At 37.1% G+C, this 20,762-nt stretch overlaps 1 protein-coding gene across 1 annotated transcript in view; it reads right to left on the reverse strand.

The window, feature by feature from the left end:
- LOC131962658 (striated muscle preferentially expressed protein kinase-like) overlaps positions 1 to 19,152 on the reverse strand; it is a 78,210-nt gene extending 59,058 nt beyond the window's left edge. Inside the window, exons 1-8 of the mRNA XM_059327640.1 lie at positions 18,705 to 19,152; positions 17,633 to 18,602; positions 16,128 to 16,226; positions 8,848 to 8,998; positions 6,921 to 7,781; positions 6,331 to 6,752; positions 4,775 to 4,921; positions 2,459 to 2,641 (exon numbers count right to left, since the gene is read on the reverse strand). Coding sequence (XP_059183623.1) covers positions 2,459 to 2,641; positions 4,775 to 4,921; positions 6,331 to 6,752; positions 6,921 to 7,781; positions 8,848 to 8,998; positions 16,128 to 16,226; positions 17,633 to 17,765 — 1,996 coding nt within the window. The 5' untranslated portion in view covers positions 17,766 to 18,602; positions 18,705 to 19,152. The remainder of the gene's footprint in view (positions 1 to 2,458; positions 2,642 to 4,774; positions 4,922 to 6,330; positions 6,753 to 6,920; positions 7,782 to 8,847; positions 8,999 to 16,127; positions 16,227 to 17,632; positions 18,603 to 18,704) is intronic.
- Positions 19,153 to 20,762: the final 1,610 nt, after the last annotated feature.

Consider the following 20,762-nt stretch of genomic DNA (forward strand, 5'->3'; position numbering starts at 1 on the left):
AAAGTGTTCTTCAACATGAGGTTTGACATTTTATTCTCAGGGGTGGAATGTAAATAAGTACTTTTGGAGTATTTCCCCATTTATCTAACTTTTACTTCACTACATTTTAGAGGCAAATATTGTACTTTTATTAAATGTATCGTTGTGCTTTTTAACCTGTTTTTAATCTTGTTGTACTCTTGTTGCACCTTGGGATTGCTTTTAACAATGGAAAGTGCTTTAAAAATAAAATGTATTATTATCATTATTATTATTATTATTATTTTTACTCCACTACTTCTAGTTTTAGTTACTTTAAGGTCACATTGTGAAATTACTCCACTACAAGTAAAATACCTGCATTCAAATCTTTACTTAAGTGCAAAATAATCAACTATTATGGGATTATTATGATGCGTAGGGCTCATCTTAACTACAGAATATACTTTCATGAGGTTTAATTAAAAAAAATGTCTCATCACTTTAAATGTATCATGTTTTTATGATAAATCTCAACCTGAAAAGTAACTAAAGCTTAATATAGTGGAGTAAAAAGTGCAATATTTGCCTCAAAATAGTGGAATAGTACAGTTGAAGTAAAGTAAATGTACTTAGTTACATTGCACTACTGATTTTAAATCCACATATAAAACAGCCAAAATGAGAATATGATATTTTTAGTTTTGCTGGGTTTCAATGCAGGACTTTTACTTGTAGTGGAGTAATTTCATAGTCTAAGTTCTTTCACTCAAGTCAGGGATTTGACTACTTCTTCCACTCCGTAATAATCCCCCAGCACATTTTGACAGCTCCAACCCGCCTGCAGCATGAAATCTCAGGATGAAGGGCTCCATGATTGCAGCAGTAAAATCTCACTCGGGGACATAAAGCAGACTGCAATTACCCCGAGAGAACAAGAGGGCGGCTAAAAATACTCCTGCTAGTCCGACTCCGCCGGCCTAATATGGCAACACAGTGCTGCAGAGTGAGCTCCACGTGCACGCTCACATTTGTTGACAAAACTCTGGAAGAGCAGGTTGCATTTAGAGCAGGGGTCTCAAACTAGTGGCCCGCGGGCCAATTGCGGCCCTCGTGATGATATTTTGTGGCCCCCACCTTGATATGAAAGTTTAATGTGAGTTTTATATGAATGGCTCTTTACCGTGTTGTGTGTGGAAGGTCCCTTTAATTACTTTTTTGGGTAATTTTGTGTATTTTTTAAATAATTGTGTCTTTTTTTTCAATAATTTTGTGTCTTTTTTTAATAATTTGGGGTCTTTTTTGGTAATTCTGTGTATTTTTTGGTCATTTCGTGTAAAGTAATTTAGTGTTTTTTCAGTCATTTTGTGTCGTTTTTTGGTCATTTTGTGTCTTTTTTTTTAATCAATTTTGTCTTTTTGGGTAATTTTGTGTATTTTTTGTGTCATTTTGTGTCTTTTTATAATAATTTTGTGTCTTTTTTGGTAATTCTGTGTATTTTTTTGGTCATTTCGTGTAAAGTAATTTAGTGTTTTTTCAGTCATTTTGTGTCGTTTTTTGGTCATTTTGTGTCTTTTTTTTAATCAATTGTGTCTTTTTGGGTAATTTTGTGTATTTTTGTGTCATTTTGTGTCTTTTTATAATAATTTTGTGTCTTTTTTGGTAATTCTGTGTATTTTTTGGTTACTTTGTGTTTTTTGTCATCTTGTGTCTTTTTAAAGTAATTTAGTGTTTTTTTTCAGTCATTTTGTGTCTTTTTTGGTCATTTTGTGTCTTTTTTAAATCATTTTGTGTCTTTTTTGGTAATTCTGTGTATTTTTTGACCATTTTGTTTCTTTTTCTGTCATTTTGTGTCTTTTTGGGTCATTTTGTGTCTTTTTGGGTCATTTTGTGTCTTTTTATAATAATTTTGTGTCTTTTTTTAGTAATTCTGTGTATTTTATTGGTCATTTTGTGTCTTTTTTTGTCATTTTGTGTCTTTTTAAAGTAATTTAGTGTTTTTTCAGTCATCTTGTGTCTCTTTTTTCTGTCATTTTGTATCTTTTCGGTCATTTTGTGTCTCTTTTTTTTGTCATTTTGTATCTTTTCGGTCATTTTGACACTGCCTCTAGGTAATTTGAGTTTGAGACCCCTACTTAAGAGTGTGGGAGGCGGTTGCAGGATTCCAACAGGAACAAGGAATATCTGTTTATTCTGATTGGGAAGGCCGTGGCTGCCTTTAAGACTCAGGGGACCTTTGTGTGACGGGGCAGGTCCTGCGCTTTGAATCCGAAGGGGAGCTCTGGCGCTGTTAAGAATTAATGGGTTGCCATGGCAACTATCGCGGTGGGGATGCTGAGCTCCAGCAGGCCTTTGTAGTCATTAAGACAGAATGTCAGGCGGAGGAGGGCTGGCAGTGGATTAAAGCGAGCGTGTGAGTCAACACGTTTTCCATGTGCCTCTTTGTTTCCATGTGTAAATGCAGCATCTTCTCTCCCCACCATCTCCATCACAACCTCACCTGATTGGACGGAGAGCACGGCGCCGCAGGAAGTGCACCCGGCCGGGTTGACGGCCGTGACGCGGTAGGACCCCGCGTCGCCCGGCCTGGCGTGTTTTATCAGCAGGCTGTGGCGCTCGCCCTCCACTCGAAGCACACGGGAGGAGTCGCTCCGCAGCTCCACGTCGTTCTTCCTCCATGTCACTGAGGAGGCACACACACATTCACACACACGACAAAAAAAAGAATAAAACCTCCCACAGAAACACAGATATAGCAACATCCACCTTACAGGGATAAGTCTTGGATAAAGAGCGCTGGTTTTGGGTGATACGGGAAAGAATTTTCAGCATTAAAATCTTCATCTGCTGCAAGAACGAGAATCATAAAATACAAAATGATCTTAAAACATAATTTATAAACCAAGTTTGTTAGCTAAATTACCTTTAAACTACAGTCACTGTTGATGCAACAAATGCTATATTAAAAATCTCTTTGTCACCTGGAATTATTATTATTTTTTTACTTTTTCAACATTTTTTTTACGATACAATTTTTAATCTTTTTTTTAATAAAGAAGAAATTAAAACTTTTTTTTCTGAATTTAGACTTGACCTCTTCATGCAAAGCCATATTTCATAATAATTTATTTATAGAAGATATGAATATGAATCATTTTGAAAACGTGATGCTTTCATCTTTCAGAATCCATAAACAAAGTCTTATTATAAGCTTCGATTTTTGCTTATTTGATAAAATGATTGATAATATAATGTGACTTATGTTATTTTATTGCATCTAACAGCTCACTCATTATTCTTTTTTTCCCTTTTTTTGTAATATTGATATATAAAAGCTGCCTATTTTCCATTGTAAATCATTAAAACTTGTTATTGAAAATATTTGTTGTAAAATGTGTTGTGTGCACAATGTTATGCAAACCTTATTTTGTTGACATGATCATGTGAAATTAATGCTTCTCCAAAATTAACTCTATTTTCTCGATTTTTGAATCCTTTTCATCCTGCCTGTATACGCCACTTAATAAATGTTTAAATGCCATGCTGGTATATTTTTTCCAGCACAACCTCACCTATATGACCTAATAATAATTTATTTTTTATTCTGACTTACTGGATCAACATTTTGAACCAAAAAGAAACAAAGAAAAACCAACATAAATGTGATCTTGTGATTGTGTGTGATCCTGTCATCAACTCTGGTTTTTATTCTAGTGGGACTCTGTTTTATGTGTCTTGTGTGTTTAGCCAAACAGTTTTGGTCATTTTGTGGTTTTTTTGTCTTTTTTAGTTGTTTTGTGTCTTTCCTAGGTCATTTTGTGTCTTTTTTAGTCCTTCTCTGTCATTTTTAGTCATTTTGTGTCTTCTTTTGTGTCTTCTTTAGTTATTTTGTGTCTTTTTTTTGGTAATTTTGTGTCTTTTTTAGTCCTTCTGTTTCATTTTATTCATTTTATGTCTTCTTTGTGTTTTTTTGGTCATTTTGTCTTCTCAATTCTCACTTTTTTGGTCATTTTGTGTCTTTTTTGGTCATTTTGTGTCCTTTTTAGGCCTTGAGTCCAACATAAAATGTGATTTTGAATCTTGTTTTCACTGTCAAAACATGATCATACTCAATGAATTTTAAATGTTGCAAATGTGAACAAAGGTTGCAAATCTAGGGTTACATCCAGTTCTATAATATTATACAAAATATATATGATTTTGGTGACTCCAGAGGGTTAAAAAAAAGGAAATACAAACATACAAAAAAAAAAAAAACATCACACATATATGTGATTATTGTATACCCTTTCAAAATAAAAGATGGGAAAAAAATCAGAAATATAGAAAATACATACAACAAAACAAAACATAAACAAAATAGATAAATACATTCGTATTAACACACAAGAAATATGAGAATATAATGTGATTTATGTTATTTTATTGCATCTACCAGCTCAGTCATTATTCTTTTTTTTCCTTTTTTGTAATATTGATATATAAATGCTGCCTATTTTCCATTGTAAATCATTAAAACTTATGTTATTGAAAATATTTGTTGTAAAATGTGTTGTGTGCACAATGCTATGTAAACCTTATTTTATTGACATGATGAATGTGACACTAATGCTTCTCCAAAATTAAAAGAAAGGAAATACAAACATACAAAAAAAAAAAAAAATCACACATATATGTGATTATTGTATACCCTTTCAAAATAAAAGATGGGAAAAAAATCAGAAATATAGAAAATACATACAACAAAACAAAACATAAACAAAATAGATAACTACATTAGTATTAACACACAAAATGAGCCTGTTCTCAGCTGTACCTGTAGGAGACGGACACCCGGTGATGATGCATGTCAGCGTGACTTCGGAGCCGATGGATCCCGCCGAGTCCACTAGAGTCCTCTCAAACCTGGGGGCCTCCGCTGGCTCCTCATCCGCAGACAGGTAGGAGTCGTCAGATGAGCCCCCTGAGAACAACAGCTCAGGTTTATGACACCGACACACATTATGAGTCTTCAGATCGCTGAGCTGATTCACACATAGTGATCGCGGCTCACAGCAGCCAAAGCCTGGATTGGCCTCTGATCTGGGGCTTTTGCTGGCAATCGAGTGGAAAATCTGGGATAAAATCAGATCCTGTAAACTCTCTCCATTTCACCTGGTTTTATAAATGGGTCAGGTCCAAAAATTAAAAATGGGCTACTTTCTTTTTTTGGCTCTTCTATCAATTGTCTGAGCCCCACAGCAACTCTGTGTATTAGATTAATTTCCCATAATGGACAACCGAATTGATAAAACTTTTTTGTTCAGTTTTAGATTGTCTCTCCACAGTTTATCTGTCATACTACTGGACCAACCAGAATTAGATTTGTTTTACACATTTATGACTGGATGCTGATGGGATTCATCCATCCATCCATCTATTTTCCTCCGCCTATCCGGGGCCGTGTCGCGGGGGCAGCAGGCTCATAGTTTTTGATAAACATATTTTATTGATTGTTCCAAGTCCTCACCAAGGTTATTATAGTTAACGAAAACTAGAATTGAAAAAACATTTTAGTTAACTGATATAAAAATAAAAACGTATTTTGTGGTTATAAAACTAACTAAAACTAACTAAAATTATAGTGAAAATGTCCTTTTTTCATACGTAAACCTTTTTGGTTGATATGAAATCTATTTCATCCATCTGTTTTTTTGACTTAATAAACTTATTGGGGCTGAGATGGATCAGACAAAGGAAATAAAGGAAACATTTATTGTGACCTTATTGAATCTCACACCCAACAAATACCCCATTACAAAAAACTAAAACTAATAAAAAGTGAACTAAAACCAAGCATTAAATTAAATTTGAAAAGAAAAAATCACAACAATTAAAAACAAATTAAAAATAATGAACAATCCCAAACTATTATGACCTTGTCTAAATTTGAAGTACTGCTTTACACAATTAAAAGAAAGTTGGTTCTGGGTTCAGAAGGTCCCGAAAAAAGATGTTTTGAAGGAAGATTTTGAATCTGGCACTTTGGCTTCAGTTCAGGTTGTTCATGCGAGCAGCAGCCACTGTTGTGTGAATCTGCCTGACAGACCTGTCAATCAAGGCAAACATACCCAAAAAGTATACTTCTCTACTGCCTTAAAATAAGGAAAAGGCCACACAGATAGACCATACTGATTTTGTTTTTCTCGTCTTGGGGGCTCATATTGAGGTTTTCTCATCGACTTTGAGGAAGTATTTTTCAAGCCAGCAGCTTGTAGCCATTAAGGGAAATGTTGTTGTTATGCAGTGATGCATTGGCTTCATCTGTGGTGGCTGCTGCTTGTTTTGGCAGAGATTTTTCATTACCAACAATTAACATAAAATATGTCCTACCTTCGTCTGGAGACCGGGGTTTAACAGAACGGCCTTTCTTGCTCTTCCGAACTTTCCCGTCTTTCCTTCTGGTCTTGCTTCTGTCCGTCGCACATTCGGTCTCCATGGGTTCATCCTCCACCAGGATAGTGGGGATGTTCACCTTCAAGGCCGGAGACGTCCGCCCCGCTTCCGCCTTCCTCCTTTTCATTAGAGGGCTGATGGACGGAGTGGGTGACGGGGTGAGTCGTGGGGGCTTGGGCGGGTACTGGGACCCTGGTTCCCTCGCAGGTATCGGTGACGATCTCTTCCCGTTGGGGCTCGGGGATCTACGGTCGTCTTTGTTGTCCATCTTGGTCTGCGTCCTTGCCTGGGATGATGATTTTTGAGACGTGACAACAAGTGCGTCTTTGCCAGCTGCTGGACAGCTTTGTGGGGTTTCCCTGTGTGAGAAGACAAGAAATCTGTTATGTAACACTGACAAGTATGGAATAAATATTGGATTTCAGGAAATTCATTTCAATTTTGTGTCCAGATTTGATGACAACTCTAACAAAGACACAGATATTTAAAAAAAAACACAAATTCATCGTAGAAGATAATCTCCAAACCTGGTGAGGCTTGTCCTTGTGGCTGTTGGCAATGGTTGCCCTGGTAACTGGTGAACTGGTGCCGTCTCCATGGTAACAGAGAATTTCCCTGTGCTTTCTCGTGATGAGCTATCCGCTGGTTTCCCCTGTGAATCTGGCTGTGTCATCTTACTCTTTTCAGGGTTGTTACTTTGATTCCCCAGTCCTCTGCCCTGGGCCAGGAGAGACATCTGCAATCTGCCGCCCCCGTCCCTCTCCCCAACTTTTTTGCCCTCCAGGGCTCGCTCCCTCGCCTCCAACTTTTTAACCACTTGGGCAGGAATGGGCTCCAATTTCCCCATGGTACGCTGCTCTTTCTGCGACAGCTGCTCGGTGGAATACGCCTTCTTCAAGCTCGGTTTCCCCACGAGCTTCTTGATCCTCTGAAGCTCTTCCGCAAACTTGCTCTGGTAGCTCTGGACCCTTTGCGAGTAGCTCGTCTTGTCCTCTAGAGAAGACGCCCGTTGCTTGAACGCCGCTCGCTTCTGGGATGCTCCCTTCAGGAGTCGTTCGTCCTCTTTGCTGGGGCCTCCCGTCTTTTGTCCGGCATCGTCTGAGTCGCAGGAAGCTGCCCGTCCGAATCGAGATCCCGGCAGATCCACACTAGCCCTTCGCTCCTCGAAAGCAAGGACCTTGTCGAAGATCTTAGGTCCCGCACGGGCCAGTTTGGGTGTCATTACAACACTGTTAACGCTTGATGCCTGGTCGGTCTTAGAGGATTGGGGATCTGAAGGTTTGGTTGTATCCGGGTCTTGGTTTGGGGTACTGATGGTTGTACTGAGATGTGGCTGGGGGGAAGACAGGGGGCAGGAGGGCCCCTGTGATTTGTCGGCAGTTTGGGTCCTAGAGGGGTGAGGATTGAAGGGTGTGAAGTTAGAGCTCTATTGCAGGTGTTGTAGATGTCGGAAGGGGTAATAAAGAAGCAGATGAATGTCCATTTTTGTTTGAATGTTTCATAATCACCAGGGAGTTCCTTGTGTTTTGTCTTTGTGGCTCAATTTCAAAGAGCAACACATCAGACAGTGTAAAATAAAAAGGCAGAGAAAGAAACAACTAACTCTGGTGAAGTGGAAGACACCCTAAGACAGTAATAATTAGAATTTATGGGCCTGTTGCAGCAACTAAATTGCAGATTTACATTAACTCTTACAAAATGCCAGAAAAAATACCCCTGCTTCAACTCCAAATACAAAAAACACCATGCCTAAAAAAGAACCTGCGAATCACATGATCGTTAATTTGTGAGAACACTCATGCTAATATTAGCTTGGATCAAAGCCAGCAACCCATGCATGCCACAGCAAACCTATAAAGATATGGTGTTAATCCAAAAGTGACGGGCTGCTCTAGAAAACATGCAAAGGGTAAAAATCACAGTTTTCAGAAGTGCTGAATAATACATATTAGTAGATTGTACCATTATCTCCTCTCTAATGGCTATAAGAAATTCAACAATGATACTTTTTTAAAATCATTGTTAGAAATCAAACCACAGCAATAAAAACACTGAGTCGAAGGAAAGTGTGAAATAAAAACGGGAAGTAAAGAAGAGTAAAAAATGAATAGCTTTGTAACTTATTACATATGGAGTACCATTTTTGCAAGTTGGGTCTATGGAGGATGTATTGTCTTGTCTTATGTGTCAATTTATTTTCAATTTGGGGTTTGTGGCCAGTCTTTTGTAAAGGAATCCTAAAAATAAAATGCCATGTGCTATAACGGCATAGAAAATGTCCTCCCTCTGTAGAGGCTGAACATGCTCCCGTAGTAGTCGCTGCCTACAGAAACACTTTCCTCGGACCCCTGAACAGGCCGTGCCAGGTTAGCGTGAGACGCCCGGATCAGCGGTTCCACACCCAGGTGACGGACAGGGGGGGCCCCCTCAACGGGAGCCCCGCCGAGGGCTTGCCTTGCAGGGTTTGTGGGGTCCAAGTGGGGCCCTGGAGGGCGGGAGCCCAGAGCACGGAGCTCTCTCTCCACTACAGGGTCATAAGCACCAGGGAGGGTGGCCCTGCGGTCCGGAGCATCGGGGTTATAGTCCATCATCCCGCCTCCCTCACCTGAGAGAGAAGAAAAAGACCAAAAATGTTCAGTTCATCTTTATAAACTACCTTGAAAATATCGAGTTTTATTTTTTATTATTTAACCCTTTGATGCACAACATATTGACCCCCTTCTAATGCACAACATGGGCAAAAAAATTACCCTTATTCATTCCCCATGTTATTTAATGCTGCTGTGTGTTTCTGTGCTCTATCTTTTGATATCAACTTATTTTATGATTGAACTACTTGGCTAAGTAGCTTGCTAAGCTAACGACTTAACCAAGAAGTTAGCTAAGTAGTTAGCTTAGCAGGCTACTTATCTAAATATTTAGTCAAGAAGTTAGCTAAGTAGTTAGCGTAGGAGGCTACTTATCTAAATACTTAGTCAAGAAGTTAGCTAACATATTGACCCCTTCTAATGCACAACATGGGTAAAAAATTACCTGCATTCATTTCCCATGTTATTTAATGCTGCTGTGTGTTTCTGTGCTCTATCATTTGATATCAACTTATTTTATTATTTTATGATTGAATATTCCAAGTATTCTTTAAATATCTTGTTAAAACAGATAATTATTTCCATTTTGCCTCTCATAGGCCTACTTTAGGAAGAAAAAAAGTTTTTGTATTATTACATAGCTAACTACTTGGCTAAGTAGCTTGCTAAGCTAACTACTTAACCAAGAAGTTAGCTGAGTAGTTAGCCTAGCAGGCTACTTATCTAAATACTTAGTCAAGAAGTTAGCTAAGTAGTTAGCTTAGCAGGCTACTTATCTAAATACTTAGTCAAGAAGTTAGCTAAGTTGTTAGCTTAGCAGGCTACTTAGCTAAAAAATGGATATGGGTCATTTTTCACCCATGTTGAGAATGAGGAAAGCAGTGACACAAAATGGGATTTTATTTAAAAAATGATAAAGGAAAATATAAAATAAGGATGTGTGGTGATCAAAAACAAACTAATGGAGGAAAACCTGGAATACTGAATGATGAAAATAATTTATTGCAAAGATATAGAACATAAAACTCATAGTCGGGTCACTTTAGACCCATGTTGTGCATCAAAGTGTTAAAGGCTTAGTAATTGCAGAGAACAGCTCTGGGTTTTTTCAGCTGTGTGGTTTTTCGCAAACGTATCACAGACAGGAGTAAATAGAGCTTTGTTAGGGATTTACTTTAAGCTGTGGATTCATTTGAGTGAATATTTGCACCAGCAGAAAGCTACAGAAGTCCATTTCTGCCAGTAAAAGAAGAAAAATAGTATTTTTTTAAAAGTCTTGTGGTGAAAAAGAAGATCCTGCAGGTCATTATAATGAGAAACCTTTTCAAAACCATTAAAAACTCTTAAAACAATGAGAAAACTCTCAAAATAATAACATAATTCCTCAAAATAATGTGTCAGTATATCAAAACAGTGAGAACCTCTTAAAAATTATTTTTATCTAAGAAAACAATGACTTAGTATCTCAAAATTATTATGTAATATCTAAAAAATAATGACAGTGTATTTAAATTCTGATGTAATATCTTAAAATTATGACTTAGTATCTCAAAATATTGATGCAATATCTCAAAATAAGGATTTAATAAATCAAAAATAATTATGTAATATTTCAAAATATTATGTAATATCTTAAAATATTTATATAATATCTCAAAAGAATGACAGTGTCTTTAAATTATGATGTAATATCTAAACATAATGACTTAGTATCTTAAAATAAGGATGCAATATCTCAAAATAAGGATGCAATAAATCAAAATGATTATGTAATATTTCAAAATATCGATGTAATATATCAAAATAATCATATAATATCTCAAAATAATGACAGTGTATTTAAATTCTGATGTAATATCTTAAAATTATGACTTAGTATCTCAAAATATTGATGCAATATCTCAAAATAGGGATTCAATAAATCAAAAATAATTATGTAATATTTCAAAATATGATGTAATATCTTAAAATATTGATACAATTTCTCAAAAGAATGACAGTGTCTTTAAATTATGATGCAATATCTAAAAATAATGACTTAGTATCTCAAAATAATGATGCAATATCTCAAAATAATTATGTAATATCTCAAAATATTGATGAAGTATCTCAAAAATAATGATGTCATATCTCAAATTAATGGCACTTTCTTTAAATTATGATGTTATATCTAAAAAGTAATGACTTGGTATCTCAAAAATAATTATGTAATATCTCAAAATAATGACAGTGTCTTTAAATCATGATTTATTATCTAAAAAATACTGACTCAGTATCTCAAAATAATGATGCAATATCTCAAAATAAGGATGCTATAATCCAAAATAATTATTTAATATCTCAAAATATTGATGTAATATCTCAAAAATAATGATGTAATGTCTAAAAATAATGATATAATAGCTAAAAAATAATGGCAGTGTCTTTACATTATGATGTAATATCTAAAAAATAACGACTTAGTATCTCAAAATTGTGATGCAATATCTCAAAATAGTGATAAAATATGTCAAATGAATGACTTGGTATGTCACAATAATGAGAAACTCTGACTGAAAATAATGAATGAGTATCTAAACAATGAGAAACTTTCTCACGACAACGAGTTTCTTATGTCAAAATAATTAGCAGGCTCCTCAGTATAATGACATGTATCTTCATCACATTGGCATTAAAGGGCTTCCATAGACAGTGAATGAGAGATTGACACTATAAATAAACTCCTTGTTCTCTGTAATTAAAGAATGTGTCACTGGGTTCAACAGTGGAGCTCACTGATTGGTTTTTAATTACTTGATAGTCGGATCAAGTTTTGGTCGGTTTTGTTCTAATACAATATGACCAGAAAGATAAGCCTGATCAACTTAAATAGCAGAAAGAAAAAAATTATAATTGAAAGGTCAACTAAATGGTCGACTTTTTAAATGAATTGTAGAAAGATGGAACATGTGTATTCAGCACTTATTTCTTCTTAAGACAGTTTTTTCTCCTTTTGAAAATATAATTTTCTAATTAAATGTATAAAAAAAAGCATGAATAATAATGATTTTATTCTAATGTCATTAATTAACTGAACGATTCAGCAACACAAAAACAAATCCTGAGCTGGTAGAAAATCAAACTGACGTAAAGCGGAGTGCGGGAACATCATTAGGCATAAAAAAAAAAGCCTCAGATGGATAAAGAGTCTATTGATTTGCCTGGAAACAGGAAATGAAACAGAAGGGAGGCTACGCTGCGGAGCGTGCACCACTTAAAGAGATCCTCCCCCTCATCGCAAATCAGGTAATGATTGACATTTTAGTGATGAGCAACGGAGACAGGAATGCTTTGGCAGCGAAAAGAAAGAGCAGTCAGCATCTTCCCATACTGACGGAAACCTTGAAACAGTGATGGTGTCGGGGATATAAAACGACTGAGTGCAATCACAAATGATACTGAGTCAGCGCCACAATCACAAAACACTATATCAGTCCCTCTTAAAGCTAATATACTACACTGTAAAAAATGTTTGTAGAAATTACAGTAAAACACAGTCAAATTGCATCAGAAATAGGTCATAAAATTAAACATTGTACATCACCGTAGTAGATACTTTTAATTACTGTAAATCAAATAATAGTATAAAACTTTAAATTCTACCGCCATAAACTGTAGAAAACACACAGTTTTGCTGTAAAAATATAAAATTTCCATGTAAAGTTAATGGAGAAATACCATGATGACACAATTATCCTAAAAGTAATGGGATTATTCAGTATAAATTACAGTTTTTGCTGATATTTACATTTACATACGCTCACTGTATTTTTTACGGTGATGTTCTGGCAACCACAGCTGCCGGTATTTTACCGTAAATTAAACAGATTTTTTTTTTTACAGTGTAGTTCTGTATGTCTCCAACTCTTGTTTAAATCCAAGTAAGAATGCAAAGTTCCACAAGGTCAGACTGGAGTGACACAAAACTGAAATCTTCTGCTGAAACGCAACATTTTCTAGGAAGGAAATGCATCTTGTTTGTGTTTAACAAGGCATTCCAGTTTTGCATGCAGCTGAGGCACCCAGAATCTGTTCCTTGAAGAGAACAAATGATGTATCACCTCATCCCTCCCTCATTTGATATTCTCTTTCTATTTTTCTGTCTCTGGAGGGACGTGATGAGGGCGTCACGGAAAGCTTAGAATGTGCAAACAGCGTGTACGAGCGAGGGGAAGAATATAAAATGTCTCTCTGCTAGAGGAGAAGGGTGTCAATATTTCGGATCTATATTCAGTCTTCCTGTTGCCTGGTAAGAAACGGGGGCTGAGGGCATGCAGGTTTTGAGACGCCAACTCCACTTTAGCAAATGAGTAAATACTCGTTCAGGAATTCTTTTGACCTGTGCATTGCTGACAGGAAGCGGCTCATTAATTGGCTAATGCCTGCCACTTCAGGAAAATCATTTACATTTTGGACATTTGCATTGAGAGTTCAAGAGAAAATGAATCAAATTTTGAAAAGTAATATTAGACCAAATGGGGTGATAGGACAGCACTAAAAACAATGAATATGTTTACATGCACAAATAAATAAAAACGATTTTGCACTTAATATTCTCACTTAGCAGTTATAGGCTAAATAAAAATGAATAATTCCACTTAAATTCCTGTTTACATGCAGCCATAAATGCTGTTATTTTAATACACTGTTTATCCAATCAAAATGAACCCTTTGATGCACAACATGGGCCTAAAGTGACCCGACTGAGTTTTTATGTTCTATATCTTTGCAATAAATTATTTTCATCATTCAGTATTCCAGGTTTTCCTCAATTAGTTTGTTTTTGATCCTCATACATCCTAATTTTATGTTTTCCTTTATTCATTTTTTAAGAAAATCCCTTTTTCTGTCACTACTCTTCGAATGCACATGGGTCAAAAATTACCCATATCCATTTTTTTAGCTTAGTAGTTTGCTAAGCTAACTTGTTAGCTTACTTCTTGGCTAAGTAGCTTGCAAAGCTAACTGCTTAGCTAACTTCTTGGCTAAGTAGTTAGCTTAGCAAGCTACTTAGCCAAATAGTTAGCTATGTAATAATACAAAACCTTTTTTTCTTCATAAAGTTTGAGAGGCAAAATGGAAATAATGATCCGTTTTTAATCAAAAACAAGATATTTAAAGAATACTTGGAATACTCAATCATAAAATAAGTTGATATCAAAAGATAGAGCACAGAAACACACAGCAGCATGAAATAACATGAAGGGAATGAATGTGGGTAATTTTTGACCCATGTTGTGCATTAGAAGGGGGGTCAATATGTTGTGCATCAAATGGTTAAGGATTAAATGGATGTTGAGTAGGGGCCTGCTCTACCTGCTGGTAGGCCAGTAGGTTGTTATCAGCCCATTCAATGGGATGATATATTAATGTGTGTTGTTTAGCAGCGCCATGAAGGACACAGCGCTAAAAACAATGAATATGTTTACATGCGCAACTTATTCACGATTTTGCGCTTATTATTCTCATTTAGCAGTTATATGGCAAATAAAAATGAATAATTCCACTTTAACTCCTGTTTACATGCAGCCATGAATGCTATTATCGTAACACATTGCTTATCCCATCCAAATAAATGATTAAATGGATGTCAACAGCCCATAAATATGGGCAAGTAGGGGCCTGCTCCACCTGCTGGTAGGCCAGTAGGTTGTTATCAGCCCATTGAATGAGCAGCTGTATTAATGTTTGGTGTTTAGCAGCGCCCTCTACCGGCTGGAGTAATTATGAATGTTGCAAGGTGGAAGTGACTTTATGGCTTGTGAAAGCAAAAGAGGGAAGCAAAGGAAACATATTAATATGAAGTAGGGTAAGGGCCTGCTCAACCTGCTGGTAGGCCAGTAGGTTGTTATCATTGCATTCAATGGGATTATATATTAATGTGTGTTGTTCAGCAGTGGCATGAGCAACACAGAGGTGGAAGTGACGTAACAGAGTGTGAACGCGATGAGGGGAAGCAAGGGAACGGAGTATAAAGCTTGAAAAGAAGTTATACGGATGGGAGAATGGGTCAAATGAATCCAGGATTTTCAAATCATGTCAAAACAAAAGTTGACAATTTTATTTTAATCCCTGTGTCACATTTTTATTTCACCAACGTAACAATGTTGCGTCCTGTTCTCTCATTGTCCTCGTCCTCAACTTCTGGCATTTACATGCATTTATTTCATCTTTTCTAACCAAGGAGTTTTTTGCCCTAACCTTCAAGTAGTAGTTTTGTAGCAAAAATGTAAGAAAACTGTTGCATTTTAACTAAATGTATCTGCTTTGTTTTCAGACATTGAATGGGCTGATAACAACCTTCTCAACCTGCCAGCAGGTGGAGCAGGCCCCTACTCGCCCATTCTTATGTGCTTATTATTGCTAATAACAGCCATTTAATCCCCATTCTAAACAGTTCAAAATGTCAGAAAAATTACAAACTATTCCCTTATAGTGCCCCCAGGTAACATCTCGAAACATCCTGCTCTATGCAACATTCCAAACTGCAGAAATACTGAGTAAACAAAGATATAAAACAGAGAAAAGCAGAAAGGCCTCACCCTGGAGGAAGCAAATGTCTCAGCTGATCAACTCTAAACTTAATGCCCTACATTTACAACCTAATTGAATTAGACTGCCAAAGCACAAGTACACAATATAGTAAAATAATTGGTGCCATTAGCTTCAACCTCATCCATCCAGCAGAAACAGTTTTCGGGGCTGGGTGCTCCCTGTGGAGTCTCGCAGTAAGATGCAGACCTGAGACAGGTTCCCTGCTGAAACTAGGGCAGTGTGTCACACTGTTGCATCACACCATGAGGGACTCATACTTTCTGCCATATCGGATTTTATCCCAGGCACGTGTTGGGCCAAGCTGATAACAACCCTCCATTAAATCTATCAATCCGCATTGAATCATAATTTTGTGGAAGTGTGTTTTTGGCAGCGATGTCGGCGCTGCAGTAAATCTTATTGACTATCACCTCATAAAGGAGCTTTAAAGAGCTACTGAATATGTGCATGCTGCACTATGCACTTTCTTTTTACCGTGTCATCTTTTGCAACTATAAAAACCTTAAAGAGAAGAGAAAAAAAAATAAATAATAAGATTTGAGATGAGAATACCTGCAGGTCCTCTCCGTCCAGCCTTGTCTTGGTGCCTCCCGGGCCCCTCTTTGGTTTCCATCTGAGGTTCTGTGGTCTCATCCTCTGTGGTCTCAGAGTCTGACATAAAGAGAGGTAAAACACAAAGATGAGTTCAGGTGGATAAAGAAGGTGGAATTTCAGGAAAGATAAATTGAGGTGGAGGAGAAGTGGAGGCTGGGAACAACAAGAGTCCCGGTGAAAATGACATTTCACATTTGTTTAGTAGCGCAGAGTTTGATGGGTCCTTGAAAAGAGGTACGGAGGGCCCCGCAGAGTGAAATAAAATAGGTTGAAGCTCGAGCGTGACATAAAGCCAGCTGCGGCTTATAAAAATACATGGCAGGGGAGGGGTGGGTATGGATGCTCTCTCCTCAGGTCTGGATCTGTTCGGTAACAAAACAGCAGGGTGAGCTTAGCTTCTCCTGTTAGACTGAACACTTTGTTCTTTTCATTTGATTTAACAATTCTATATCACCTGCTAGAATCATTACTACACCTTTTTAAAACACAGCACCTCTGAACCAAAGCAAATTTACAATTCAAGGACGTTTTCGAATAGCACAAAATAAAGATGATTCAAGTGATGACAGAACAGCATGTATTAGAAGTCTCTGAAAAATGTATTTATATCAGAAAGCATGTTTGAATTGTATCTGAGAAGCTTGTGTACTCCTTTTTTGTATTATATTTCATTTGAAGCATTTTAGTTTTTATCAGTGCTCTACATTGAGTTTTGCATTATGATAATTTTAATTATTAATGATTCATCAGTATTTTACAAAATGTTTATTTATATTTAATGATCTCTTTTCCCGTTATAATCCCTATCCAAACAAAAATTTGATACGTTGACTATAAAATGACATATTGTTTATTATTTTATTTTTTTCTAAATGTTGCCCTTCATGTATTTCATAATTTATATCAGTATTTTATTTAATTTTTCTCTCTTTGATGCAATGTTTTAGTTTTTATTAGTGCTCTATAAATTATTTAATTTTTCTCCTTTGAAGAATTATAAAGTTCGGTATAATGATTATAAGGAGATATTTTCACATCACAACCCCTATTCAAAGTAAAATTCGACAATATGTCGACGATATGAAACAATTACTGGGTAACCTTTTTCAAACAATCAGCATAAGTAAAATAAAGTGATAGAAAATGCCAACCATTAAAAATATGTCAAAAAAATGTGCAAACAAAAAGGACATGGATAACATTCATTTGATTATGGTCTTTGTTTTATAAGGAACATTCACAAGCAGAATATGGGTGTAAACAAATAAAACAGCATGGTTTCTTACATATCAAGCATGAGAAAACACAATGCAGGGTAACAGAAACCACAGATACAGTCGGGTCACAGTAACTGCCTGAAACCACGTCAGCGAGGCTGAGATCACATTACATGAGAGACGGATGAGAGGAAGAAGAAAAAGAAAAAGACAGGCAGAAGACGAAATCAAGACAGGCAGGTTTACCATAGCTTTGCTTTCGGCAGGAGCGGAAAACTTCACTTCCATAGTGGCAGCAAGAGAGGGCAGACGGGAGAGCACCGTTACTATGGAAACCAGCATCTCTCTCACCCACACGACCAATCCTCTTCGTACCCATTAGAGTCTAAAATCTCCAGCCAAACTGCTGGGTGGCTGACAGATATGTTTACTGGTTAGAGAGCTCGTGAAGGAGGAGGACGACAACCGCAAAATAGGTTGCACCTCATTGCGCCTCGCATCAAGTCAGATCCTGATTAGATAATTCCAGAAGGTCTGCCTAATGATAAGAAAGCCAATGTAACATGAACAATCACCATTAAGTCATTACATCTCTAGCAGCATGTGTGCGTCTTCTTGGGTGTGGGTATGTAGATCCACCCATCTGTGTCAAATGAAGTTAAATAGCCTGGTGCGGGAAATCAGCAATGTAATTACGAGGGGATATATTTCACAGCGTAGGGCTTGTGTTGTAATGTAAATATGATTTGGAGTCGAGCACGGCGAGCCTCTGGTTTGGCTCATAGATTGCACAAATATTGCCAAATATTATACCATAAACCATCGAGGCCACGCATTATTCACTCAATGATTTTATGCAGAGAGGCAACAGCGTGATTGCAAAAATATTGCTTTGTGGGGGTGGATGTACAATAATAAAACCCACTCTCGTTGTAAGTCGTCAAGCAGTAAAAACAAATAAATACACTAAAGCAATATAGATGTTCTACAACAGCAGCTTTCATATATAAAAGAGTTATTAGAGGAATAAATCAAAGAGAAGCACATGCTGTCAAAGGAAACAGAAATAGAGGCCTGAAAAAATCATAAGCAAGGAGTTGTAACAGAAAAAAAAAAGATTATAGTAGAATAGAGTAGGCAAATGTTGATGTAAAGCTTATACTGACAACACACCATGGGTAAATCTGCCAAATGTCCGTGTGGAATGCCCAGTTCTCTGAAACAAGATAAAGTACAATGCATTATTCAGCAGCAAACACAGCCAAAGATTCTGTTAAACACAAAACACTGGAGTGCAAACTGCAAAGGTCCCTTTTACCCCAAAGTACTGTTGTCACATCCTTAACGCTAAGTAGCAGCAAGTAGAAGTGCTTTCAACATGCTGGATTCGTAGTAGGATTTGTTTATCCAAAAGGTAACAATGTGCAACCTTAAAGTCCTAGAGAACCTTGGAGACTTGCATTGTTTACATTATGATTACCATCTTATTGATACTTTGTTGGTGTTCTAGGTTCAGAAGACTTCACGGCTAATCTTTATAAACAGATTTGAATGCAGGTAAGTACAAAGAATAGGGGTTTATCAGCGGTTATCAGCCAATAAGTACAGGCGAATAGGGGCCTGTGCTACCTACTGGTAGGCCAGTAGGTCATTATCAGCTCAAACTATCTTGGGTTGACCAGGAAGTTTTTTGCCCCAACTTTAGAGAAGTGGTTTTGTAGCATAATTGTAAGGAAACTGAAGCCCTTTAACTAAACATAACCACTTTGTTTCATTCAGTGGCCATTGATGGGCTGATAACAACCTTCTCAACCTGCCAGCAACCTGGGTGGTTCAGCAAAATAATGGCCATCCAATTGTGTGATAACAATCGAAGCAGGCTGCATTTGCAATTATCTGTTTGTAAAGATTAGACTATTCCTGACCTCCGAAACAGTACATGTAATAAAATATGACTTCACGGCTAATCTTTATAAACAGATTTGAATGCAGGTAAATAAAAAGAATCGGGGGTTTATCAGCAGTTATCAGCCAATAAGTATAGGTGAGTAGGGGCCTGCGCCACCAACTGGTAGGCCAGTAGGTCATTATCAGCCCAAACTATCTTGGGCTGACCAGGAAACTGCGGCCCTTCAACTAAACATAACCGCTTTGTTTCAGCGAGCAGCCATTGATGGGCTGATAACAACCTTTTCAACCTGCCAGCCAAAGGTTTACTAGTTTTGGAGCTTTCTCTCCCAGTCCTCACAAACTGTTAAAAACATGTCCACATTTTTAACTGAAAGTCTGAGTATCAAATAAGCTGCGGATTTATTCTCTCTTGATCAAATAATCTGTTGGTCTGTTCACTGATTTGAAAGACAATTGGATTTTGGATTACTGAAAAAAAAAGCTTTTTTATCAATTTTTGGTAGTGGGCTTTGGTGTTATTGTAATATGAATGCAGTAAAAAGCTAAATCAACTACACAAGTAGACTAATTAAGTTAGCAACATGCCAACCAATGGGGTCTTAACTGACGTATTTTATGTTGAAGTAGAAAAAAATCTTGATTTCAGGCATCAAACCAAACACCAATTTAAAAAACCCATTGATTGACTTTAAGATAAAGGAACCAGAAACACAACAATGCTAACTTATTCCCCAGCGTTAGGACCCTTCCTGTTGGTTTTCAATTACATTTTCTTTGAAAATTTGAATCTAGCCACCAGGCTTTAATAAACTATAACTTCAAATGATCACATCAGGATAAGATACTTCTGAGAGCCGACGCTGAATTATCACCCAGCCACATCTATAACAAAGATGGCTCTCCAGGCCATATTTCAGTAAGTGTCCCTGCTGATAAAGCAGTTGGTAAAAAGTGCTTCTCGGACAGTCTGTCAATCAGCACCACGGAGAGCTCCTCAGAATGACTCACTGCTTTGCAGCGAATGGAAAGCGAAAGTAGCGAAAAGTGCGAAGTGAAATGACTCATTTCACACTCATTTCTCCCCCCACGTTCGCAGCGCACTCCCCATTGGTTAATGTTTTTTTTTTTTTGTGTCAGGCAATTTGATTAACTGTTGCCTGGTGGTAACTGCTGTTTGACTCCACTAGAAGCTTCCATCGTTGTCGTGATCTCCATTGTTACGGTCCTCGAGGCAATCATATCAGCAAAAGCCAGCCGCTGAACAGAGAAGGCTGCATTTTGGCAAATACTTCAAAACTCTTGTATGGGTATAATCCAAATCCCAGCAGCAGTATTGTCACAGATCTGCTGCTGGAAGCGAAAGAACAAGTCTCAAAGGTTTGATATTGATGCAGAATTGAGAGACCATCAGAAACCAGCTTTGCTCACTTCGTAGCCCTTCTGACTGGCTGCCCTGATTCTCATG

This window comes from Centropristis striata, chromosome 24, assembly GCF_030273125.1.
Source record: "Centropristis striata isolate RG_2023a ecotype Rhode Island chromosome 24, C.striata_1.0, whole genome shotgun sequence".
Taxonomy (NCBI): Eukaryota; Metazoa; Chordata; class Actinopteri; order Perciformes; family Serranidae; genus Centropristis; species Centropristis striata.